Source organism: Micromys minutus (genome assembly GCF_963924665.1).
Source record: "Micromys minutus genome assembly, chromosome: 1".
NCBI classification, from domain to species: Eukaryota; Metazoa; Chordata; class Mammalia; order Rodentia; family Muridae; genus Micromys; species Micromys minutus.
The window spans coordinates 99,592,619-99,615,710 of record NC_137969.1 but is presented as its reverse complement, the minus strand read 5'-3'; the positions used below and the strand labels follow the sequence as shown (position 1 = coordinate 99,615,710).

General features: G+C 38.1%; 1 protein-coding gene across 5 annotated transcripts in view; it reads right to left on the bottom strand.

Annotated features, from left to right (window-relative positions):
- The window catches only part of UIMC1 (ubiquitin interaction motif containing 1), a 67,347-nt gene that overhangs the window by 14,645 nt on the left and 29,610 nt on the right, over positions 1 to 23,092 (bottom strand). For all 5 annotated transcript variants that reach the window (XR_013975225.1, XM_080924722.1, XM_080924724.1 and 2 more), the window contains 4 exons: positions 21,710 to 21,795; positions 13,670 to 13,746; positions 8,846 to 8,949; positions 4,246 to 4,399 (listed from right to left, as the gene is read on the bottom strand). Coding sequence is in view for 4 of the 5 variants with exons in the window: in XM_080924722.1 (XP_080780848.1) it covers positions 4,246 to 4,399; positions 8,846 to 8,949; positions 13,670 to 13,746; positions 21,710 to 21,795 (421 nt within the window). In the remaining variant the exon portion in view is untranslated. The remainder of the gene's footprint in view (positions 1 to 4,245; positions 4,400 to 8,845; positions 8,950 to 13,669; positions 13,747 to 21,709; positions 21,796 to 23,092) is intronic.

Here is a 23,092-nt window from a genome sequence, read left to right as displayed (position 1 = left end):
CTGGGACATCGAGCCTTGTGGACTGAACAACTACTGGATTCTTAGACTTCACATTCATAGCTGTGTGCTCAGTTTATTCAGTGTGTGTATACACATATACTATATATAGAGAGGGGGGCACTAATTCTGTAAGTTCTGTTACTCTAGAGAACCCTAACTAGTACACTTTCTCACCTTAAAATTCCCTCATTTCATTTAGGTCTCTACTCAAATACCACCTTCTTTTTTATTATTATTATTATATCTATTTTATGTGAATGTGTATTTGCCTGAAAGTACACATGACTTCAGAGGTCAAAGACAGTGTTGACTCCCCTGGAACTGGAGTTATATTAATAAGCCACCATGTGGGTCTGGGACTCAAACACAGTTCTCTTATTTGCTGAGCTACCTCTCTAGCCCCAAATGTCACTATCTTGAATGGGACCTTTCTGACAACTATTTTAAATTGTTATACTGTTACTCTCTATTCCCTTCTGGTACTTTGTACTTTTTTCCCTCCCTAAAATATTTATCACCAGGCTAGAGAAACAGTTTAATTAGTTACATGCCACCCAAGCATGATAGTGTATGCTTGTAATCCTAGCACTAGGAAGGTATAGACTGGAGGATTCCTGGAGTTCACTGGCTAGCCAGGCTAGCCTTAGCCCTCAAACCCCAGATCCTAGTAAGAAACCTTGTTTCAAAAGACAAAGTGGATGGCTCCCAAAGAATAACAGCTGAGGTTGACCTATAGCTTCCATACGTATGCACACACATGTGCACATGCACACCCACACAAAATAAATTTTAAAATTTATCACCACTTGACATGTTACTTTCTTACTTTTTCCATGGTTTACCTTCTGCCACCAGAATGTACACTCCATGAGAGTAGTAACTTCTAGATTAATTCAATGTAGCTGAAATACAGTAGGCATTAATACATACTTACTGAGTAAGTAGGGAGCTTTATTTTGCCTAAGTATTTACATAAAATGATCTCCAATATATTGTCCAGAAAATAAATACAAAGGCTTGCTCAGCCTACTTTGTTATAGCATCATCAGCCGAGGAGTGGTCCTGCCCACAGTAAGCTGGGCCCTCCCACATCAGTTATCAATCAAAAAAATGTATCACCAACTTGCTCCTAGCCTAGAACAATGTAGTGAATCTTATCCTCCACAACAATCATTTTAAAGAACATTCTATTTTTTATAGTTCTGATCAGATAGCCATGATACTGAATAAACTGAGCATACAAGCTAGCTTAACCACAATGTAGTATTGTAATCAAATAAAACTTACAGCAAAGTTAATCAGACACATCTTTAATGACATGCATAATTGTTATTGTGCTGCACAGTAACTAGGCATAAATGGCAGACATTCTATGTAAATGGTGCTAATTACTATTCATGTTACACAGCCAAACCAAGCATGTCTAGGATCAGCTTCAGGGAGAAACAGAAGGGAGGGAGAAACCTGGGTATTTAACTCTGAAAGGTAAGAACTCTCTAACTCTACTCCTCAGGAATTAGACAAATAGCTAAGTTTTTTTCCAGGCTCCGTTTTGTGGCTTATTCCCATTCTGAAAACATTCCCTCTTTGGTATGAGAAGCCTGCTATCAAGATTTAGAAATTATATTGAGAGGAACAAGAAACATTACTAATTTCTGCCTCAAACAAGGAAGCTGTGGGCACAAGCAAGCTGGCAGAAACTAAGAGATCAGATTTGCTAAGAACCAAGTAAAGGCCACACATACTGATGTGTTTCCCAGAATTCCTAACTTTCCTGCCATACCTAGATCTCTAAACAGTTCCCAAGACAACAGGAGTAGGCAGACTATGGGATGGTTCCAGTGATAATTCTCTGCTTCAAAATCTACAAGGTCAAAAATGCCAGCTTTCATAGTCCAAACTAAGTCCCCAATGTCTAAGACATGATCCCAATCCACTGCCCTCCTTTCTCCCACTGTACTCATTTTTCTTTTTTTTCTTTTCTTTTTTTTTTTTTTTTTTTTGCAGAGACATTTACTCTAACCAACTGTAATTACTTTGCTGAGTAAAAATTTACTTTCCCAATAAGACCACAAACCCCTTGGTATCAAAAACCTTGTTTTAAAACTTCTCTAGTAATACCATAAAAGGCTTACCAACAATTTCTTCACATGTTCCAGAGGCTGGAGATGGCTTGGTGATTAACAGTGTTTACTGGACCATCATGAAGCCCAGTACATATTATGCACGTAACAAACTGGTCACCCCACACATGCCTGTAAGCCCATCTCTGATCAGAGTGAGACAGGAGAATCAGTGGAGCTTGTTAAAGTCTAGTCTAAAGTCTAGTCTGGCTAAGAAAATGTGAGCCCCATGTTCAGAGAGACCCCACCCAAGGGAACAGGAACAGGTGGAGGAGAGGATACTCAATGGACTCTCCTATTAACCCCTACATATGTGGGATTCGGGGATTAGAAATAGGTTATCATGTAAGAGTACTGCTTCCTATGCCTGCCCTTGCTCTAAATAATGACATGGAGACTAATTATAAGCATTAGGTACAATAGCTAGGCAGACTCTAAGGTATCTGAGGTTATTCTAATATAACCAGACTACGCTGGCCTGCCCTACTTCCCAGCCATGTGGCCTGTTACCTGCCATCTGAGTCTCACCCTGGCTGCTCCTTCTTCATCTGTGTCTATGTTTCTCTGTCTCCCTGTCTCTCCCCCCCCCCCCCACCTCTCTCTGGGCCCAGATGTCCTGCCTTTTCCTCTCCTGCCCAGCTATTGTCTATTCAGCTCTTTACTTAACCAATAAGAAGGTGATAGAGAACAATGTTTACAGAACACTGAGTCAAAAGATGCTTCATAATAACGGCAATACCAAAGTCCAGACTGCAACCAGATCTCTGGGTACAGAAATCAGCATTTCAATATACAATGCACAAAAACATCCCCAACATTGATAGCAGATGCCCTTACCCACTGGCCATTTTACCTGCCCTGGAATCTCTGACAGTTATGACATGGGTGGCAAGCAAAGAAATCCAGAAGAATACTAGTCTACTCCAGGTATCTCTGGGAAGGGCACTCCTGAACCTGCAGGGATGGTTAGACTGACAACTCATGTATCACCACTGTGGCTGTGCCAAGGAGTCCTTTCTGATAATTTTAACATATAAAATACTTCACAAATATACAATTTCAAGTTTAAACACATCTAAGTTATAAAAACCAAGTAGCATGAAGAAGTTTGCAACATTTTCAATTACCTAAGGCTTATACGTCATTTATATGCTGGCTCAGGGAGAGCTAGCTGTGCCGACACTATCTTACTAGAGGCTAAAATGGTAGACAGAAAGGCAGAATCCAGATGTTACATATCAAGGGATATGATTAACAAAAATACTTTCTTGGCCAACATCTCCCACTGTATAATCTTATAAAGGTAACACATTAATTTCAGTATAACTCAGCAGATGCATATAGAACAGAAATATGAGGTAGGGATATTTTTAATAGCTGTCTCTAAGTAGAATGTCTGTTGAAATAAACCACCAAGAGATTTATTTTAAATAAAAAAAAATGGACAACTCTAGAACTTAAGCTTCAAGTTCCTTAGGAATCTCAAAATTAAACATGTAAGGACTACTGCACTGTATTGGCTTTTCAGCTATTCATAGTGAACAGCAAACGGAACATTAAAAGAAAAGGTTTTTTCCTTTTACCTTCTCCTGAGGAACTTGGTACTAGGTAATCTACTTATTAAGGACAAGAAACACAAATACACTAGAAAACTAACTAGATACAAATAATAGTAACTTTGAAGAAAGAGCTCCTGCACTGTATTATACAGGATTATAAAAGTACATCCAGGGGATGGAGAAATGGCTCAGTGGGTAAGAGCACTCATTGACTGCTCTTCCAGAAGTCCTGAGTTCAATTCCTAGGAACCACATGGCAGCTCACAACCATCTGTAATGCGAACCAATGTCCTCTTCTGGTGTGTCTGAAGACAGCTACAATGCACTCATATACATAAAGTAAATACATCTTTTTTAAAAAGTAAGGAATTATGCTGTCAGCTGAGTATGGTGATTCTCGCCTTTAATCCCAGCATCAGGATACAGAGGCAGAAGGATCTCTGAGTACAAGGGCAGACTGGTCTACATAATGAGTTCCAGGCCAGCCAAGGCTATATAGTAAACCCTATCTCAAAACAAAACAAAACAAAACAAAAGGCTAGGCTATCCTGTTGAGTTTTTACCTGTTTCCTGCTCCATCAGACCATTGCAGTACATGGCATGTTGCTCAATCTTTGTGGGAGGAAAGTCTTGGTTACACAGTGGGCAGGATACCCGGGTACTAGATGAGACTGCAGCAGGAGGATTTTCTTTCTTACCATCTTCCCTATTATCAACCTGAAGAGCATGGCAAAGAGCAATTGTAAGTAACAGCTTTAGTTTATGTCTTTTCTGGCAAAGAACAAGACACATTTCATTTACTTCCCAAGAAACAATACCTATCAATTTTTACCAGATTCAAAAAATTTACCAGATTCAAAACCAAGGGTTGAAAGCAAAGACTTAAGTACTTAAAGACCTAAAGAAGTCAATTAGTTAAGACCATCAGTTTTACTGAAGCCACAAGTTTTCTCTCTTGCTCCTACATTTGCTAGTACCTTGCACAGATAGTTTTCAACTTTTGTTTATTTAGAATATAAGTGAGTTTATCTGTTCTGTTTGTCCATGCTATATGTGTGTACTTGTGAAAGTTTGGGAGTTGGTTCTCTCCTTTTTCCTTGTTGAGGTAAGGCATCTCTTATTTCTGCCACACTTTGTATTTCAGGGTGGCTGGCTGTCTATTGTTGTGATGAAACACCATGACCAAAAGCAACTTAGGGAGGAAAGGGTTATTTCTCTTATAATTCCCTATCACAGTTCATCATCAAAGACAATCAAGGCAGGAACTCAAACAGGGCAGAAACCTGGAGGCAGGAGCTGATGCAGAGGCCATGGAGGGGTGCTGTTTCCTAGATTGTTCTCATGACTTGCTCAACCTACTTTCTTACAGAACCCAGGACCAACAGGCCAGGGTTGGAACCACCACAATTGCTAATTAAGAAAATACCCTACAGGCTTGCCTACAGCTCAGTCTTCTGGAGGAATTTTCTTAATTGAGGTTTCCTCCTCTCAGATGACTGTAGCTTGTGTCATGTGAAATGGAAGTAGCCAGCTCGCTACCTTCAGTTCTACAGTCTCCAAAGAGCCTGGGATTATGCATGTCTGTCATCCAACCTTTAATATGGGTTTTAGGAATCAAACACATTCATCAGGCTTTTACAGCACTTTTACCTGCTGAGCCATTCTGCCGGTCCAAACTAATTGTTCTAAAGGAAGTCAGGAAATTAAAGTGGGTCTGAAAGTTCTACATAATATTCCAAGGTTAGTCACTAAGTTTCTTACAAATCTAGGTTCTACTATTCAAAGATCTTAAAAGGAAATACTTTTAAGCAGAGAGAGGAAGCACATACACTCTATATTCACAAGCAGTCTTGAGTTACTGAAGATTAGTGGGTACTGAGAAGCTACTTGGCATTCTAAAGTTCACTAGGCACAAAACTGTGGTATAAAAGGAATGTCACGAGTGCTCACAAAAACACTATATTGCTTTATACTCATCTGCTGTTCCATAAAATACAGTGCATGTACCCATAACTATTAATGCATTTAAAAAAAAGAAGTGTTTCTATTATTGTCTCACTGTGATTGAAATGACTTCTAACAATGTTATACAAAACTCAGAACGTTTCTGAAAACTCTTATCTTAAAAATAAAGACATTTTCCCCAATACCACTGAAAAGGTCTATTTAAATATTAACTACCAGAAAGGAATTACAAGGCAGAAAGTGTGAGCAAAGCACCTTTATTAGGACTATGCAACTGATCAGATTGGTCTCTGAGAGCTGTTTCTTTTGTTTTAAAATAACATCCAGGCAAGATGGCTCAGAGGGTAAGGATATTTAATGCCAACGCTGCTGACTTGAGTTCAATCCCTAGAATCTACATGGAGAAAAAAAAGTATCTCCCACAAATTGTCTTCTAACTTACACACACACACACACACACACACACACACACACACACACACACACACACACCATATGTATAAAATAAATAAGTGAAATACCACACAGTGAGATATCAAAAGTGGTACTCAAGACACAGAATTATAATTTCTTGTGGTATGTCCAGTATGTGACTCTCGGGCCACATCCCAGGAGAGCTGCAAATTCTACTTACTATATTTACAGGTGACAAGATCATGTCACTATGTCGAAAACTGAAATTCTTTTCTGGGAAAAAGGGAGAGATTTTGTCTGTCTGTTTTTCAAGACAGTTTCCTTGTTGAGTCTTGGCTGCCCTAAAGCTCATTCTGTAGACCAGGCTGGCCTCAAACTCAAGAGACCCACTTGCCTCTGCTTCCCAAGTGCTTCTATATGACTCTTAATTCACATAAAAACTTACTAAACTATTGGTTTGGCTTGGAACAACTTCTAACTCACCTGGAAACAGGATATCTATATGATAATACACCTAAAGAAAATTCTCAGACACTATAGAAAAAATATTATTCCACTATTTACAAAGAAAATTGACTACTGTAAGAAATAAATCAAGAGAGACTGTAGTTATAATAAGAATACTCTTCATAAGTCAGTACTATCAAGTGGCTACCCCCCATTAACAAGCTAATATCACTGGACAGTCATGAAACCTATTTCTATATGTATATGTATAAGTACTATATCTATATGTATACTTCTACTTATGCCAAATCAGTTATATGCTTTATACTCTAATTTAATATTTTAAGAAACCCAGTTTTTAAAAATGTATTTGGGGAGCCAAGCAGTAATTACAGCACTCGGGAGGCAGAGGCAGCTGATCTCTAAGCTCAAGACTAGCCTTGTCTTCAGAGTGAGTTCCAGGACAGCCAGGGCTATGCAGAGAAAGCCTGTCTCATAAAATGAAAGCAAACAAACAAAAAGAACCAGTTTCAAACATCATGGTATGGTACTTGATGTTTTTAATCCTAGCACTCAGGAGACAGGGGCAGGTGGATTACAGTAATCAAGGCCACCCTCAATTTCTTGTAATGGAAACTTCCAAGATTACTTAGGGCACACATAGACATAAACAGTAACAGTGAAAAGAACTCATTTGATATGCAACAGTACAGACATACACATTATAAATTCTAAATAGGGTTTCTGTTCTTTGGCCCAAAAAACAGTATCCTTTGTAGTTACGGATGGGCAGGAAAATAGCCTTGATAACTAAAGGCATGTAGGGCTTCATCTGTATGTCAGGATAACTATATCACTAATACTCTGTTCTTCCTATATCCTCAGTAGATATATTCCAGACACTAATTCTTCCTACAAGTCTATTCCATACCAGGCTCCAGAAATTTATATATGATTCATAAAAGCAGAGGTTTCTAACCAGTTAGCTGCAGTGCAAAGACTAAGAAAGGGATCTAACATCTACTGTGAAAGTTGTTTCTAAATATCCCTTTACAGCATAAAAAGGAATGAGAAATTTAAGCCCATTTTAGTGTTCAGGACCATAAACATAAATATAAGCAAATTTTTTATTTCTATAGAAAAATTTATTCAATCCTCCCTCAAACTGCTTTTTATAGCAAAAGAATTACTGGAAAATTACTTAGTCAAATCCAACATGAAAAATACACAGTAAAGGACCTAGAGAGATGGCTAAGTGGGTAAAGTACTTTCTACTCAAGTATGAGGACCTAAGTTTGAATTCTCAGCAATCACGGGAAATCCAGTAGTGTATACCTATAACTCCTGAACTAGGGGGACAGGGAAAGGCAACAGAGATGGGAAGGACACAGGGGGTTGCTGGCCAGCCAGTTTAGCCAAAAGAGTGTGCCAAAAGAATTTAGCCAGATTCAGTGAGAGACAGATCCTGTCTCAAAAAATAAGGAGGAAAAAAAAAAAAGATTTTCAGTTTCTATAGGCCCTGGCTGTCCTAGAACTCATTCTGTAAACTAGACTAACCTCGAACTCAGAGATACATCTGCCTCTGCCGCTTTAGTGCTAGGATTAATGGGCTCCTGGATCACTCTAATAATCTCATCTTTATGGCTATGATCAGACCTGTGGTCAGGGATGATTAATGATGCAAATAGAGATTCATTTATTTGTCTTCCCTTTGCATTTCTGATCGCATTTATAAATTAATGCTGAAAAATATGTTTATGTTATATAGTGATTCCTCCCATTGTTCATTTCTGCTACTTATCTGTATGTAATGGAAAATGTCTCTATAGATTTAGACACAAATCTATGTTCAGGTTTTCTATCGTTAACAGTAGTAAGCAAGAGCAAATCACATAAACATCCTAAAATTTTCTTTTCCCATCTTTAACAGAAATAATGAAAGTACTCAAGAAGTGGGAAGTATCTTGACTTAGTATCTTGGCACACATTTAATCCCAGCACTCAGGAATTACTCAGAGGCAGGTAGATCTCTCTGAGTGTGAGGCCAGCCTGGCCTACATAGTAAGTTCCAGGACAACCAGGGCTATGTAGAGAAACTCTGTCTCAAAAAACAAAAAACAAAAAACAAAAAAAAAAAAAAAAAGAAAGAAAGAAAGAAATAGTAATCTTTTATAAACAGTGCTGAACTGATAATTTATAAAAATTTCTGAGATAAGTGGCCCTAAGATTAAAACCCTATAACACCAAAATCTTTTAAGACAGGTGAATGCTGTATCATACAGAAGACCAATAGCATAAACAAATGAACGAGAAAAGCAATAGAGAAAAGCAACTCACCTGCTTGTCACTCATGGCCACTCTCACTTCAATAGAGGCCTCTCTGCCATCTGGAAAGTCTTCTCTATTGAGGTCAAGGGGCTCAAGGGAACTTAACTGTGTCTCTGTAATTAAAGAAGAAAAGGAAATAAAATAATTTGCATTTTGTTTCTTTCACTCTAAAGTTTAGAGTATGATAATACTTCACTGACAATACAGACCTAGTTTGCTTCCCACTGACACTTTACTGTGACAATTTATATAACAGAATTCACCTTTTTTTTCAGTTTGTAATTTGCTGGTTTTTTACTAATTTATACTATGGAACTACCATCCAATACAGAAAATATGTTTCCAGCATCTCATTAAAATCTTCCTGTACTCTTTGAAGTCAATTGTACAAGCCTACTGTATGCTCCTACCATTTTGTCTTTCCTGGAATATCATGTAAATGGAATCAGTCAGATATGGCAGCACACACTATAATCCTAGCTATTTAGGAGGCTGGGACAGAATTCAAGTTTAAACCTAGGACAAGATAGTGAGACTTGTCTTTTAAAAATGTAAAAGTCACCCAGTGTATGGGTCTTTGGTGTCATCTATTACTTAGTACCATGTAACTAAGAGGCAGCCATGCTGCCAGATGTATCAATGGTTAATCCCTTTTTCTGGGAAGTAATATTCTACTGAATGAATACATCACAGTTTGTCCATCTATTTACCACTTACTTACTGAGCTTATTTCACAGTAGTCCTAGTTTGAAAATCTACTAATTTTGATGGAAACCAAAAACTGCCTATATTAGCTCTAAGATTAAAGGGGTAAATAGGAAAAACATAAAGTAATAAGAATATGCATTCATTACAAATATATGCCATGGAGCTGGAGAGATGGCTCAATGGTTAAGAGCACTGGCTGCTCTTCCAGAGGTCCTGAGTTCAATTCCTATCAACCACATGGTGGCTCACAACCATCTGTAATGGGACCTGATGCCCTCTTCTGGTGTGTCTGAAGACAGACACAGCGTACTCACATATGTAAAATAAATAAATCTAAAAGAGAAAAAATAAACAAAAAGTTTTAAAAAGATATGCCATTCTTTAATATGTTCTTTAAGCAGCACCATCTACTAGTTCAGCAAATGTTAATGGAATAACAAGTCCCAGGCATTGTACTAGCTACTACTAACTCAAAGACACAGTGTAGATCAGGAGCAGCAACTACTCATACCTTCTGGGCCCAATCTGGCTAGCTGCCCGGTTTTGTAAGTAAGGCCTTATTGGAACAAAGCCATATTCATTCATCTATGTATTGTCCATGGCTGCTTTTGCAGTAAAACAGAGATGAGTAGCTTTTACAAAATATCTAGCCTAAAATATTTACTAATCTTAAAGAAAAAAAAGCTGGGGGAGGTTTGGTAATTTAATAAAAAAAATTTAAGTTTGATAACTACAAGTTCTAGACACCTATCAATATAAGAAGTGAATGATAATTATATTTTAAATGACAATAGATCTGGTAAAGAAATGTTACAAACTCAGTGCCTATGTCCCATTTGAATGAACGATGACATCAGATAATGGTAATGGGAAATGGGAGGACATAAAAGTGAAGGAATGAAAACAATGGCTGGGTGCCTTTACATCAGAACACTAGAGAGGGCTCTCATGCTTTCTCCATGTGAGGACACAGTGAGAGGGCGCGCATATGAATGAGGAGCTGGGTTCTTACTAGACACTGAATCTGTCCAGCCTTGATCTTAGACTCCTCAACCTTCGATACTCTGAGAAACACGTGTCTGATGTTTATAGAGGTCTATGGTATTTCCTTTCCTTTAAAAAAATGTTTTAAAATTTATTTTCTTTTTTTATGTTTGTCTGTATATATGCGTGCCTGTTGGCCACAGAGGCTGGAAGAGAGCACTGGATCCTCTAGAACTGTCATCACAGATGACTATAAGCCACTGTGTGGGTACTCATCTGGGTGAGCCCAGATCCTCTGAAAAAGCAGTCGGTGCTCTTGACCTCTAAGCCATCTCTCTACCTCCAATATTTCCCTATCATAAGCATAACTAAGATAAAAAAAAAATTCCATCTCAGAAGGTTAGCCCTGTAAGTTCTACACTTCTGACACTTTCATGCTTCACACATAAAATGAATAGCCAACACTGGGCAAATAAACAACCTATATAATTCTAAACTATCTTCAAAATGATTAAAGGACTAATTATACTTACAGTATTAACTATATTTGAAAACTGGACACACACTTTATCTACTTTGGTGGAAGAAGGCCGAAAAACTGCAAAAATCATCTGTGTTCAATTTCCCTGAAAGGGCTTATCACCAAATACATTGTTCAAAGCTAACCACTCACCACAGACTACTCAGGAATAGAAAGAACAAACTGATGGATGGTCTAACTATGAAAACACTGAAGAGTCTTGGTGCCCCAGAAACAATGCTGGTAGCATGCTGTGACAGTTAACTTTCCTTGTCAACTTGACGGAATGAGAAACCTAGAGATTAAAGGGCACAGATGGGTGTGTGTGTGGCAGCATTTCCACAGATAATTAAATCATGAAGGCTCTGACCCAATGAATGGGGTAACCTATTGGAATGTCACAATTATGGCTTTATCAGGTGATAAAGGGAAGAAAGAAACAAAGAAGCCTGACTGAAAACTATCAGCCACTAACCTATGTCCTTAGGGACATAAATCTTGTTCAAATCTTCCTGTTATTTATCTTTTCACCGCTTCTTATACAACATGAGGTAAAGAAGCTTCTCTGCCACGCATGCCCACCAAGATTATGTCCTGCTCCAGTACAGGGGAATAAGCAACTCCTGACTAACGCCCCTGAAACTGTGAGTCAAAGTATATCTTGAGGCTGGATAGATGGCTTAGTAGTTCAGAGCACTGGTTGCTCTTCCTGAGGACCTGGATTTAATTCCCAGCACCCATGTCACAACTATTTATAACAACAGTTCCAGGAGATCCGGTGCCCTCCTCTGGCCTCCATGGGAACTGCATACACGTGGCGCAGATATGCATGTTGGTAGAACACTGTATATGAACAAACAGTGCTAAGGTTAGGTAACTTATATGATTGTGACTTTTTATCATTAGCTTACGACTAAATTCAATGGTCTGCTAACCTAAACCCCTTCCATGTGGATGTTGGATTCAAATCTGGGTTCTCTGAAAGAGTAGACAGTACTGCGAGCCATGTCTCCAGCCCCTAGGACTTTCTTTTACTTTTTAATTAGCATACAAAACAATGGCTTTCATGATTACATTTCATACATACTTGTTTTTATGACCCTCCTCCTTCACTCCCTTCTCATCCTTCTCCTCTGCTACCCCTACCCTTCATTCCCCAGGTAGTCTTCTTTGCCTTTCAGGCCATGTGTATTCTAGTACCTTATTTTTCCTTAGAAATCTTTTTGTCCTTCCATGATCCCCTTTTTAGTTTTATCGCCTATCCCAAACCCCTTACACACATGTAAAAATTAAAATCTATTCACTAAGTTTCATGATCATTGTATTTGCAGGTTGTTCCTGAAAGATGCCCCAATGACATCATATGCCATCATCTCGAACAGGTAGACTGACTTCCCAGGAGGATGGCAAAATCCATCAGTTCCACACAATGAAGGGGACAAAGTTTTCTTTTTACAAAGACAACACCACGTTCTTAAGTGCCCTAGCCAAAATCAGAGTGCTTTGGTAATGGAGTCTTTTAGTAGGTATCATTAGGCAATAATCCAAACACATTTCAAGTGTATTAAGAAACCACTTTGATTAAAAAACAACATTACTTACATTCTTAAAACAATAAAAACCTTTTTGATAGGCTGCCAAGTGTTTTAAAGTATTTATAGGATTTTTCCTAGAGTACATGTTAACTAAGTTTTAGCCTTTGTGGAAAAAATGGAAAGAAATTAAAATAAGAAAACTATGAATACCCTGACAGGCTATATATGTTCTAAAGGAAACCAAATATGACTTGAAGTAACATTTATACAGTACTTATTTTCCAGTTTAAATATCAGTAGGTATTTCCTTTAACCCCATATGAATGACATTCCTGATAAATACAATGGAGTCTTCTTTTAAAACCAAAAAGAAAGATAAACTAAACAAATACCTTAGAGAATGAAAGTAGTTCACTTAGCAAAACAGTTCTTCAGACTATACAGTGACTCATCAGAGCTCCCTTAGATAGTGGCTCTCTTAGTTCATGTTACACTCTTCTACTGACAGAAGTCCATCCACATGAAACTCTCGGTTAATATGTCCGATGGCTAATCAAGATATATACTTCCATCTTTATCATTACAAACTAAAGCATTTAACCAGGTCTTGTCTATGATTAAAACTATTCCAGTCATGAAAATTCAGTTCCTAAACTCATAACTCATATCAAAACTAACTAACTGGTAAAGGGTAATGCTTAATAATGAAGGTGACCTGAGAATGGTCCAACATTTTGAAAACACATAGATTAAACATTTAAGCCCCCTTGGCTCTGAAATGACTGATAAGTAACAATTATTCTTGATTTTTTTTTTGTTGCTTCTTCAGATCACATAGTAGACAAGCAAGCAAAGAGCCATATTAATTTCAAAACCAAATTACCCCTAGGCAGAAATTAAGGTTGATAATCAGAACCTGTATTTGTCCACTAGAAACAAATATATGAACTTATATGTAGTGATAAACACATACACACATAAATCATATATAATCCTTCTGAGAATGGTTTAAATAGTCAGAAACTTAATAGGAATAAAAAAGTAGTTAAGAAATATCAGAGTTCAGTAAAGCCCTGGGGTACTCACCAGGGCAAACAGTGATTTCTTCTGCAGAAATTTCTGGCATAAGAACTAAACGTCTCTTACTGGTCAAAGCTGCAATGCTGAAAACAAAATCAAATGACAAGTGAACTCCTCATGTTCATGGACCATGCAGAGCACAGGTCCACAAGCAATGGTGGAGCCTTTAAACATCTACAACTAAGCAGATATATTCTGTACAGTGTCACAACCAGAAAGCAAGGCATCCATAGTGCAAGTAGCCAGAAACAGGAAATAAGCATGCTTTCAACTTTGGATCCAGTGACATTGATAAATGAGAAGAAGCTCTCTTTTACTGTCTTTACAACAGAAGATCAAAGGGTAAGGACTACTGGTAACTGTCAGAGAAGACCAAAACTACACAACAGTGTAAAATGTCAAAGGTGTTTGCAGTCTGGGTGCCAGTCACAGCCTTGTGAAGAGAAAAGACATAAGCGCAGAGAACATGGAGGCCCTCCTGACAGCACAGCACCTTTTCCTCACCTCACATTAAAGTTCCTCTTTATCTTGAGATACAGCTTTCTAAGCAACAAAAATAAAATCCCAAACTATCCTACAGCAAAAGTCTGCCCACACAAGTTGAATATCTCTTCTGGGAAAACCTTAATTATGAATGGCTTCCCTATCCAACCTTCTGGTTTTTCCTGCCTGTTTGTTCATGGAGTGTGATCTCTTCCTGACACCAGAACACATGGCTGAGAGATCTGAGCATCTGAAATAGTCCCCTCATGCTTCACAGAGTTTTATGATTAGTTTGATCAAGTATGCAAGAAGACACTTAAAAACACAAATCCCCACATCAACCAAGAGCCACAGAGAAGAGAGACCAGCCATCACTGAGACTCATGATAAATAACTAAACTATGACAGGAAACCACAAGTGATTTCTCCCTCTAAATTAAACATTTCAGAACATTTGTTATAAACCCAAGCTAGACGCAGTTTACACTACATGTAACATTAGGGTTCTATTCAAAAAGTCTATCGCAAGACAATTTGCTGACATCTATAAAATGAGCTAATCAATTTGAAGTCAAACCACATTGTATGTGATTTCAACTCTCTCCTGGTGACAAAGTGTGTAATCATTTATTAAAACCTACATCTGTTCTGCACAGGCTCACCACAATAAAACAGAAAGGCCTCAGGGAGCAGAAGACCAACTCCAGTTAAAAACATTTCCAAAAGCATCTTAACAGCAAAAGAATCAAACTATTATTATATTCTTTAGCATAGGTACAAATACCTAATACTATCCACCAAAAGCTTAATAAAGACCACTACCTAAATTACAATAATAGTAATTGGAGCTTAAACTTCATATGAGATGACAGTCACTTGATCAGCTCTTAAGAAATCCCCCAAACTTAAGTAGCTAGAAACCTAACCCAGTTAATAACCAATTAGCCATTATCTATTATTAAAGAAAAAACATTGGAAGATAAAACTCCATCAATTCATCAAGAATGGAAGAAGTATGCAAGCAAATAAAGTATCATATAAGACACTAACCAGACACAATGGCAAAGGGTTGAGTAAAGGTGGTACAGAAGTTGTGTGGCCGGAATAATACACAGGCTTAAAAAATAGTATTTGCAAAGCTCAGAGATAGCTCAGCAGTTAAGAGTACCGCTTGCTCTTTAAAAGGATCTGAGTTCAATTTCCAGCAACCACATGGCAGCTCACAACTGTCTGTAATATCAGCTTGTGGGGATCTGATGTCCTCACACAGACATATATGCAAACAAAGACCAATGCACATAAAATAAAGATAAATCAATCATTAAAAAAAGAAATAAGATTTGGTGGGCTGGAGAGATGGCTCGGAGGTTAAGAACACTGACTGCTCTTCCAGAGGTCCTGAGTTCAACTCCCAGCAACCACATGGTGGCTCACAATCATCTGTAATGGGATCTGATGCCTTCTTCTGGTGTGTCTGAAGTCAACAACAGTGTATTCAAATGTATAAAAATAAATAAATCTTTTTTAAAATTTTGGAAATGCACATTATAAGTGCATAGTAAGTGCATAAGCAGACCAGTAATATGGCTGTCTCTGTGGAAGCCAGTAAAGGAAACCATCAGAATAAGAAAAATCAGACTGTGCCAAAAAAAAAGATAGAGGGAAAAAGCTTTGAAAATCTTCCAAGTAAATGAAAGCATATTGGAAAAGAACAAGAACAAAGGCATACCAAGTGCACATCAATCTGAGCACATTAGCTTTTAAAAAACTGAACTGAGGATGGAAAGGTGGCTCACTGGTTAAGAGCACTGGCTGTTCCTCCTAAGATCCTAGGTTCAATCCTCAGCACCCAGATGACAGTTCACAAATGTCTGGGAATTTGATGGGTTCTTCTGACATCCAAGGGTACCAGACACAAATTTATATGCAGCTACAACACTCATACACATTAAAAAACAAACAAACAAACAAACAAACAAAAAACCCAGAAAACTGAACTACCCTAGGGCCTGAGGTCAAGAACAATCCACAAGCTAGGAAACCTCAGTTTGGTCTTCCACAAACCCTTAGACAGGGAAACCTCTTAAAAACAGTTGTGGACAGCAGCAGGTCTGGACTCTGGCCAAGGGTCAAGGCAACATGAGACTGGCTTAGACTGGATCATGTATAAGGACAGACAACCCCATCCATGCTCAATGGTTAGGAACAGATCTCATCAACAAGAATGCTCTATGTTTAATAGCTCTATGTTTTACTGAGCCTTAGGCCATAGCAGACCAAACTTTCCAATCACCTATCTACCTAAATTCATTACTGTTAAGCCCAAGAACTCTGAAGTTCCTGGGGTGCAATGACACCCAAAAAGACATCTCTCTAGCAGGGAGATTAGTATACAGGAGACCTTGAAAATATGAAAGCAGGCCTTTTGCCTAAACCAATTTCAGTGCTATGATATGATTTCCATACTCCCGACCCACTTGGGAGACACTCCTTAGAAAAACAGCCACTCAAGAAGATACAATATAGGCAGGCTAAAGAGAATGAGAAACTCTGCCCAGCCCACCGAATGCAAAGCTAACAACCCTGACATGCAAAGAAAGAAAATGGTTGTGAAGAGAGCTCTGGAAGATGGCAATACAGACTGTAACAACGTCAACCAAAGGAAAGACACATCACCATCCACAGTCCTCCTGACTCCATAAGCACTATTCAAGGACTCAAAAAGAGCCACTGCAGTTCATCTTCTCTTCTTTCTCTGTACTTACATTTTTGTTTTGTATTTATGTGTGACTTTTCCCCTACATGTTTAAAGGGACTTTACATTTCCCACTGTATTACTTGTGTGTGTGTGTGTGTGTGTGTGTGTGTGTGTGTGTGCATATAGACATGCACAGGCATGGGGATCAGAGGACAGTGTTTTTTTGAGTTAGTACTCTCCTTCCATCACAGTCTGGGATCAAACTCAGGTCATCAAGCTTGGGGACCAAGTACCTTCATCCCTATTATCCAGGACTTTTCCTGTTTTGCTTTGCTTTTTGAGATAGGATATCTCTACATAGGCCTAGATGTCCTAAAACTCACTATGTAGACCAGGCTGGACTCAAACTCACCAAAATCCTCCTGTCTCTGTTACTCAAGTAAAGGACTTTTTTTCCCTTTTATTTGGGGTTGGGAGTATTATAGTTAAATATTTTTAAATGTTTTTACTTGTTATTTCTCTTCAAACATTTATCTAATTTATTTACCCTTTTTTTTTTTTCATTTAGGGAAAAATTTTTCCCTAGTTTCTTTTCTTAAGACAGGATCTCATTGTGCAGCCCTAACTATTATGGAACTCATTATGTAGACCAGGCTGGCCTCCTGGGAAGAGCTAGGATTTAAAGTATGTACCAGTATGACCCAGCTTTCTTTTTCACTCTTTTCCCCCAATGATTCCTTCTTTATCCCCTTTTATGTGCTGAGTTTATCTTACTGACTTTTAATACTCTTATATTCTTATTTTTTTATTCCCCATCCTATATTTCTTAAATTTTGCTTTTGAACTTTTCTATTTAGTGATGCTTTCTTTCTTACTCTCTTGCTCTTGTCTCTTCCCTCCCCCCAAATTTTTCTATATTTCATGTCTTTTTTTATTATTTTATTTATATGAGTACACTGTCGCTGTCTTCAAACACACCAGAAGAGGGCATCAGATCCCATCACAGATAGTTGTGAGACACCATGTGGTTGTTGGGAGTTAAACTCCGGACCTTTGGAAGAGTAGTCAGTGCTCTTAACCACTGAGCCATCTCTCCAGCCCTACTTTACTTCATTTCTTCTTCGTTTTATTTATTTAACTTTGCTCCCCACTTTCCTCCCCTCCCCCAGTCTCCTTTTATATCACTTATTTGCTATTCCACACTTTCTTTAAAGAGTGTTTAACCTCATGCCATGTTCCACAGCAGAATGGTACTTTAATATATTAATGAGCTGTAATTGATTTTGTGTATTTCTATATCTAATATAGTTTGATATTATTGCTGCTATAGCAGTGTGTTTCCTCCCTTCAAGAGTAGGCTGCTAAGTAAGAAGATCTACATCCAAAAATCCTGATGAGCTAGCCAGACCAACATATACATAAATCACAACAATGAAATGCAAGAAATACAGTCAGGGCAACACAACTCCTCTAAAAGACCATAATTCTCAACTACAGAACTCAAAAGCACCAAAATAAGTAAAACGCACATGAAGCTTTCAAATATTTTCTGGTAAAAATGACTTATGATCTAACATGACAAATAAACATAGAAGAAAAATTAGGAAAAGAAATTGAGAATTTTTTGAAAGGGAGCAAAAAAGTAAAGGAAGAAGCAAGGGAGAGAAAGGAAAGGAAGAAAAGTGAGAAAAGAAGGAAGGAACTGAAAAGTTTAATGGACAAAAATCAAAGTAGAGGTGCTGGAGAGATGGCTCAGTAGTTAGGTGTACGTACTGCTCCTTCAGAGCACTGGGTTGGGGTCCCAGCATCCACACAGCTTGAGACCATCACAATTTCAGAGGATCGTAGGCATACGCGCATACAATAAAATAACAACTGATGTAATTGGAGAACACTGCCAATAGAATTGACTAAGCAGAAGAAAGAGTATCAAGGGTAGAGGACAAGGTGAAACAAATGCTACATTCAATTACTAGTGGGAAAAAAATAATATATGAGCATTTCCATAACATCTAAGAATCCTGGGATAACCAGACAAGGCAGGCTAAGCCTTTAGTCCCAGCACTAGGGAAGCAGAGGCAAGTGGATCTCTGTGAATATGAAGGCAGCCTGATCTACAGTGAGTTTCGGGAGGACTAGAGGTACATAGTGAAGTGAGACCCTGTCTCGAAAAACAAGGAAAAAAAAGTCACAGCTGGTATGAACACTAAAAGCATAAACTATTCAATAAAACTACAGCAGAAAATTTCCCAAACCTTTTCAAAGAAATAAGTATTCTGTTTGAAGCAAGAGTCATTTATAACATTGACATGTTCAGAGAAAAACCTCTGTACAGCATGTTATAATCATGAAGTCAAACATACAATGTAGGGCTGAGGAAATGACATAGACATTAAAGACATACAAGCCTAAGAACCAGAGTTCAGATCCACAGAAATCCACTTAAATGCTCCCAGGGGGTGGCAGTGACCTGCAGTTCCAGTCTCAGAAGGCAGAAACAGGAGACCCAGAGCTAGCTGACTAGCAAGGCAAACCACACTGGCAGGCTCTGGGTTGAACTGCGACACTCTGCCTCAGAGAGTAAGGTGGAAGAGTAATCAAGAAAGATGTTATACATTCCTCCTGGGCTTCCATACACACACACCCACACACATGCAAAGCATGAATACATACACACACATGAAAAAATTCAAAGCAAAAAAACAATATTCAAAACAGTAAAGGAAAAACACCAACTCACCTACAAAAGCAAAACCTTCAGAACAGTATTGATCTCTCACTAGCACTGTTCAAAGCTAAGGGAACATGGAAAGATATATTCTAAGCACTGACTGACCCCCAAGGATGTTACACCCAGCAAAGGCATCTTCTGAAAGTTAATATAAGTAAATATAATTGAAGAAAAATAATAGCATTTCAAGGAAAGTACAAACTAAGGCAGTTGGTGGCCATCAAGCTGGCACTGCAGAAGATATTCAAATGAATACTATGCACAAAGAAGAAAAGCAAAAAATAAAAAAAAAATTTAAATTAAAAAAAAATTTTTAAAAAAAAGAAGAAGAAAAGCAGTCTCAACTACAAGAACAGGAAAGAAAAAAATCCTAGGAGAGAAATGACTAAACAAAGGAGTTCTAGGAAATACCCATTATATCCAACAGTATAAACCAGCTAACCGGTGATACTAATAAGGAAGCAAGAACAAACAGCAATCCAACCAACCTCAAAACAACCAACAAAATTATAGAATCAATAAATATCTCACTATAATAACTTTAAATATAAAATGGTCTCAATTCACCAAAGAAACACAGACTGTCTGACTTATTCCAAACTTCTGTTGTTGTCTCAAGGAAAAGCCAAGAGATGGAAAACTCCAATCAGTCAGAAACCAATACAAGGCTGGAAGAGCTATTCTGATATTTGATAAAGTAGACTTCATACCAAAATTAATCAGAAGACATAAAAAGTCACTACATATTAAAAAGGAATATTTATTGGGCATGGCTATGTATGCCTTTTTTCCCAGAACTTGGGAGGCAGAGGCAGGTAGATCTCTGTGAGTTCAAGGTTAGCCTGGTCTACACAGTAAGTACCAAAACAGCCAGAGGTAAGTAGAAAAGAAAAAGAAAAAAAAGAGAAGAGGACAGGACAATTTTCAATTCTATCTCACTCTAGCCAGAATGGCTACCAAAAAAGCAAATAACAAATGCTGGTAAGGACGTGGGAGGGTTAAATCTTATAGCCACTATCAGTATGGAGGTTCCATGACAGACAGACAAATGAAAAGGGAGGGAAAGAAAAGGAGAGAAGAGACAGAGAGAAAAAGAGAGACAAGAGAAATACCATACAATCCAGCTACATTATACCATAGACATACTTGCATATCTGTGTTTAAAGTCATATTAATCACAATAACCAAGAAATGGAATAAACCTAGATTTCCATCAGTGAATGGATAAACAAGGTTCATACACACAATGGAATGCTGTACAGCTATAAAAAAATGAAATCATAACATTTGCAGGAAAAAATGGATGCAAAATCACAAACAAAATAAGCCAGACTCAGAAAAAAAGTAAAGACCATATATGTTCTACTATACAAAACCTAGGTTTACATACATAGTATATAAATCTATTATGTAATAAATATATATAGTGTATATTTGTAATCATGAAACAAGTAAGGGGATTATGAGGGGGAAGAGACCTTACTTAAGAGAGGGGAGAACAGAGGCAGGCAGGCAGATCTCTGTGAGTTCAAGTCCATAGACTGAGTTCCAGGATAGCCAAGCCTACACAGAAAAATCCTGTCTCCAAAAACCAAAAGGAGAAAGAAAAAAGAGAGAAAGAAAATTATGGACTAACCAGAAGAAAGAGGAAATATCTGGACAGGAGAGGTGACACAGAGAGGACAGTGAGCAATTGAGGAAGGCAAGTGAAGGAAAACAATGGAAGACGACATGAAACCTATTGTTCTGTATGCTAATCTGAAAGAAAAACATAACATAACCAGGAAAAAAAAAAAAAAAAAACGAACAAAGAAAGGAAGACAAGCCATAAAGAAACAGTCTAGGAAGCTAGGATAGATTAGTGAACAGCCAAGTAATAAACTGTGAGGTTTATGCTAAGATGACTAGAGTGGGTAAAAAACCTTTATGGTTTCTTCCAGGCTTAATATTTTAGGCTTCTAAGATACACATTTGCAAACTTACAGCTAAAAATGATTTCCAATCTCAGCGTATAAAGGAGATAAAAGTTCCTGGCAAGTTTTCCATGTATATATAGTCTCTTTCAAGAGGCTCTTCTTCCTTACCCTTATACCATAGGATGAGACCTGAGACCCACAGCAAAATACAACCTCACCTTTGTGAGGCAGGCACAGAGTCGTCTCCTTCAGAACTCTTCAGACCTTCTTCAGAAGTTTCTTCAACAAACAGACCTTGAGGAGACTGTAAAAATACAGAAAACATCCTGAATACAGGTGAACTTATTTCTTCTTCCTTCGTTCTTTATTTAGTACATGCTTACATGTACATGAGGAAGCCAGAGGTCAATCTTGGATGCCATTCCTCAGAAGCTCTATCTGCCTTGGGTTGTTTGCTTGTTTGTCTCACTATATGAAGACCAGGCTGGCCCCAGTTCACAGAGATCCTCTTCTGAGATTAAGGCATACACGACCACATTGAGCCATATCCACCTTGGATTTTGTTGGTTTTTTTGTTTGTTTTACATCTATTTATCTTTGATGGAAGAGGTACACACATCTCTGGTGCACATGTGAAGCTGCAAGAGTCAGTTCTCACTTTCCACCATGTGGGTTCTGAGGATCAAATTCAGGTTCTCCTTCTAGGTGGTGACAAGCACCTTTTTTTTCTTAAAACAGCCTCCCTCACTGACCTCACTGACTAAGCTGGATGGTTAGCCCCATGCTATCCATTCCCCTGTCTCCCACTCTCCAGCCACCACACCCAGCCTTTTTGAACATGGGTTCTGGAGATGGAATTTAGATCCTCATGTTTGCATGGCAATCAGTTCCAACCAACTGTTCTCAGTCCACGTTTCTTCCTCTTAAAAAACAAAACAACAACAACAAAAAAAACAATCTTCCAAACTATCACTTAACAATTAATAAGAATAAAACAAAGGTGGCCATAGTAGCCCATGAATTTTATGCTATGCTAGAAAACAGAGGCAGGTAGATACCTGGGAGCTCAAGGCCAGCCTTGTCTACATACCAAGCTCCTGGATAGCCAGAGCTAAGTAGAGACCCTGCCTCAAAACAAAATAATAACCCAGGTATAATGGTACATTAATGCTAGCATTTGGGAGGCAGAGACAAACAGATTTCTGTGTCTACATAGTGAGTTCCATGAAGAAAGCAAGTAATGCTACCTTAAGTGACTTTCTGAGAAAATGCCTTGGCTATGAAGCTCTTTGACTAATCAATAAAGTTTTCAGGGGTTTTAAACATGTTATCAATACCCTAAACAGGTTTGTTATTCCCTCTATGATTCCAATAAATAATGACATATAAAATAAAGGGAAGGAAAGAAGTAGGTAAAAGGGAGGAAAACTAAATCTATAATTAAAGTTGTACAACTGGAATGTAGTCATGACAAATCAAAGTTGAACAATACTATGGACTAAAATACAGCAGCAATGGGCCAGCAAGATAATTCAGGGTAAAGGTATTTGGTATCAAGCCTGACAATCTAAGTTCCATCCCTGGGACTCATATAGCAAAAG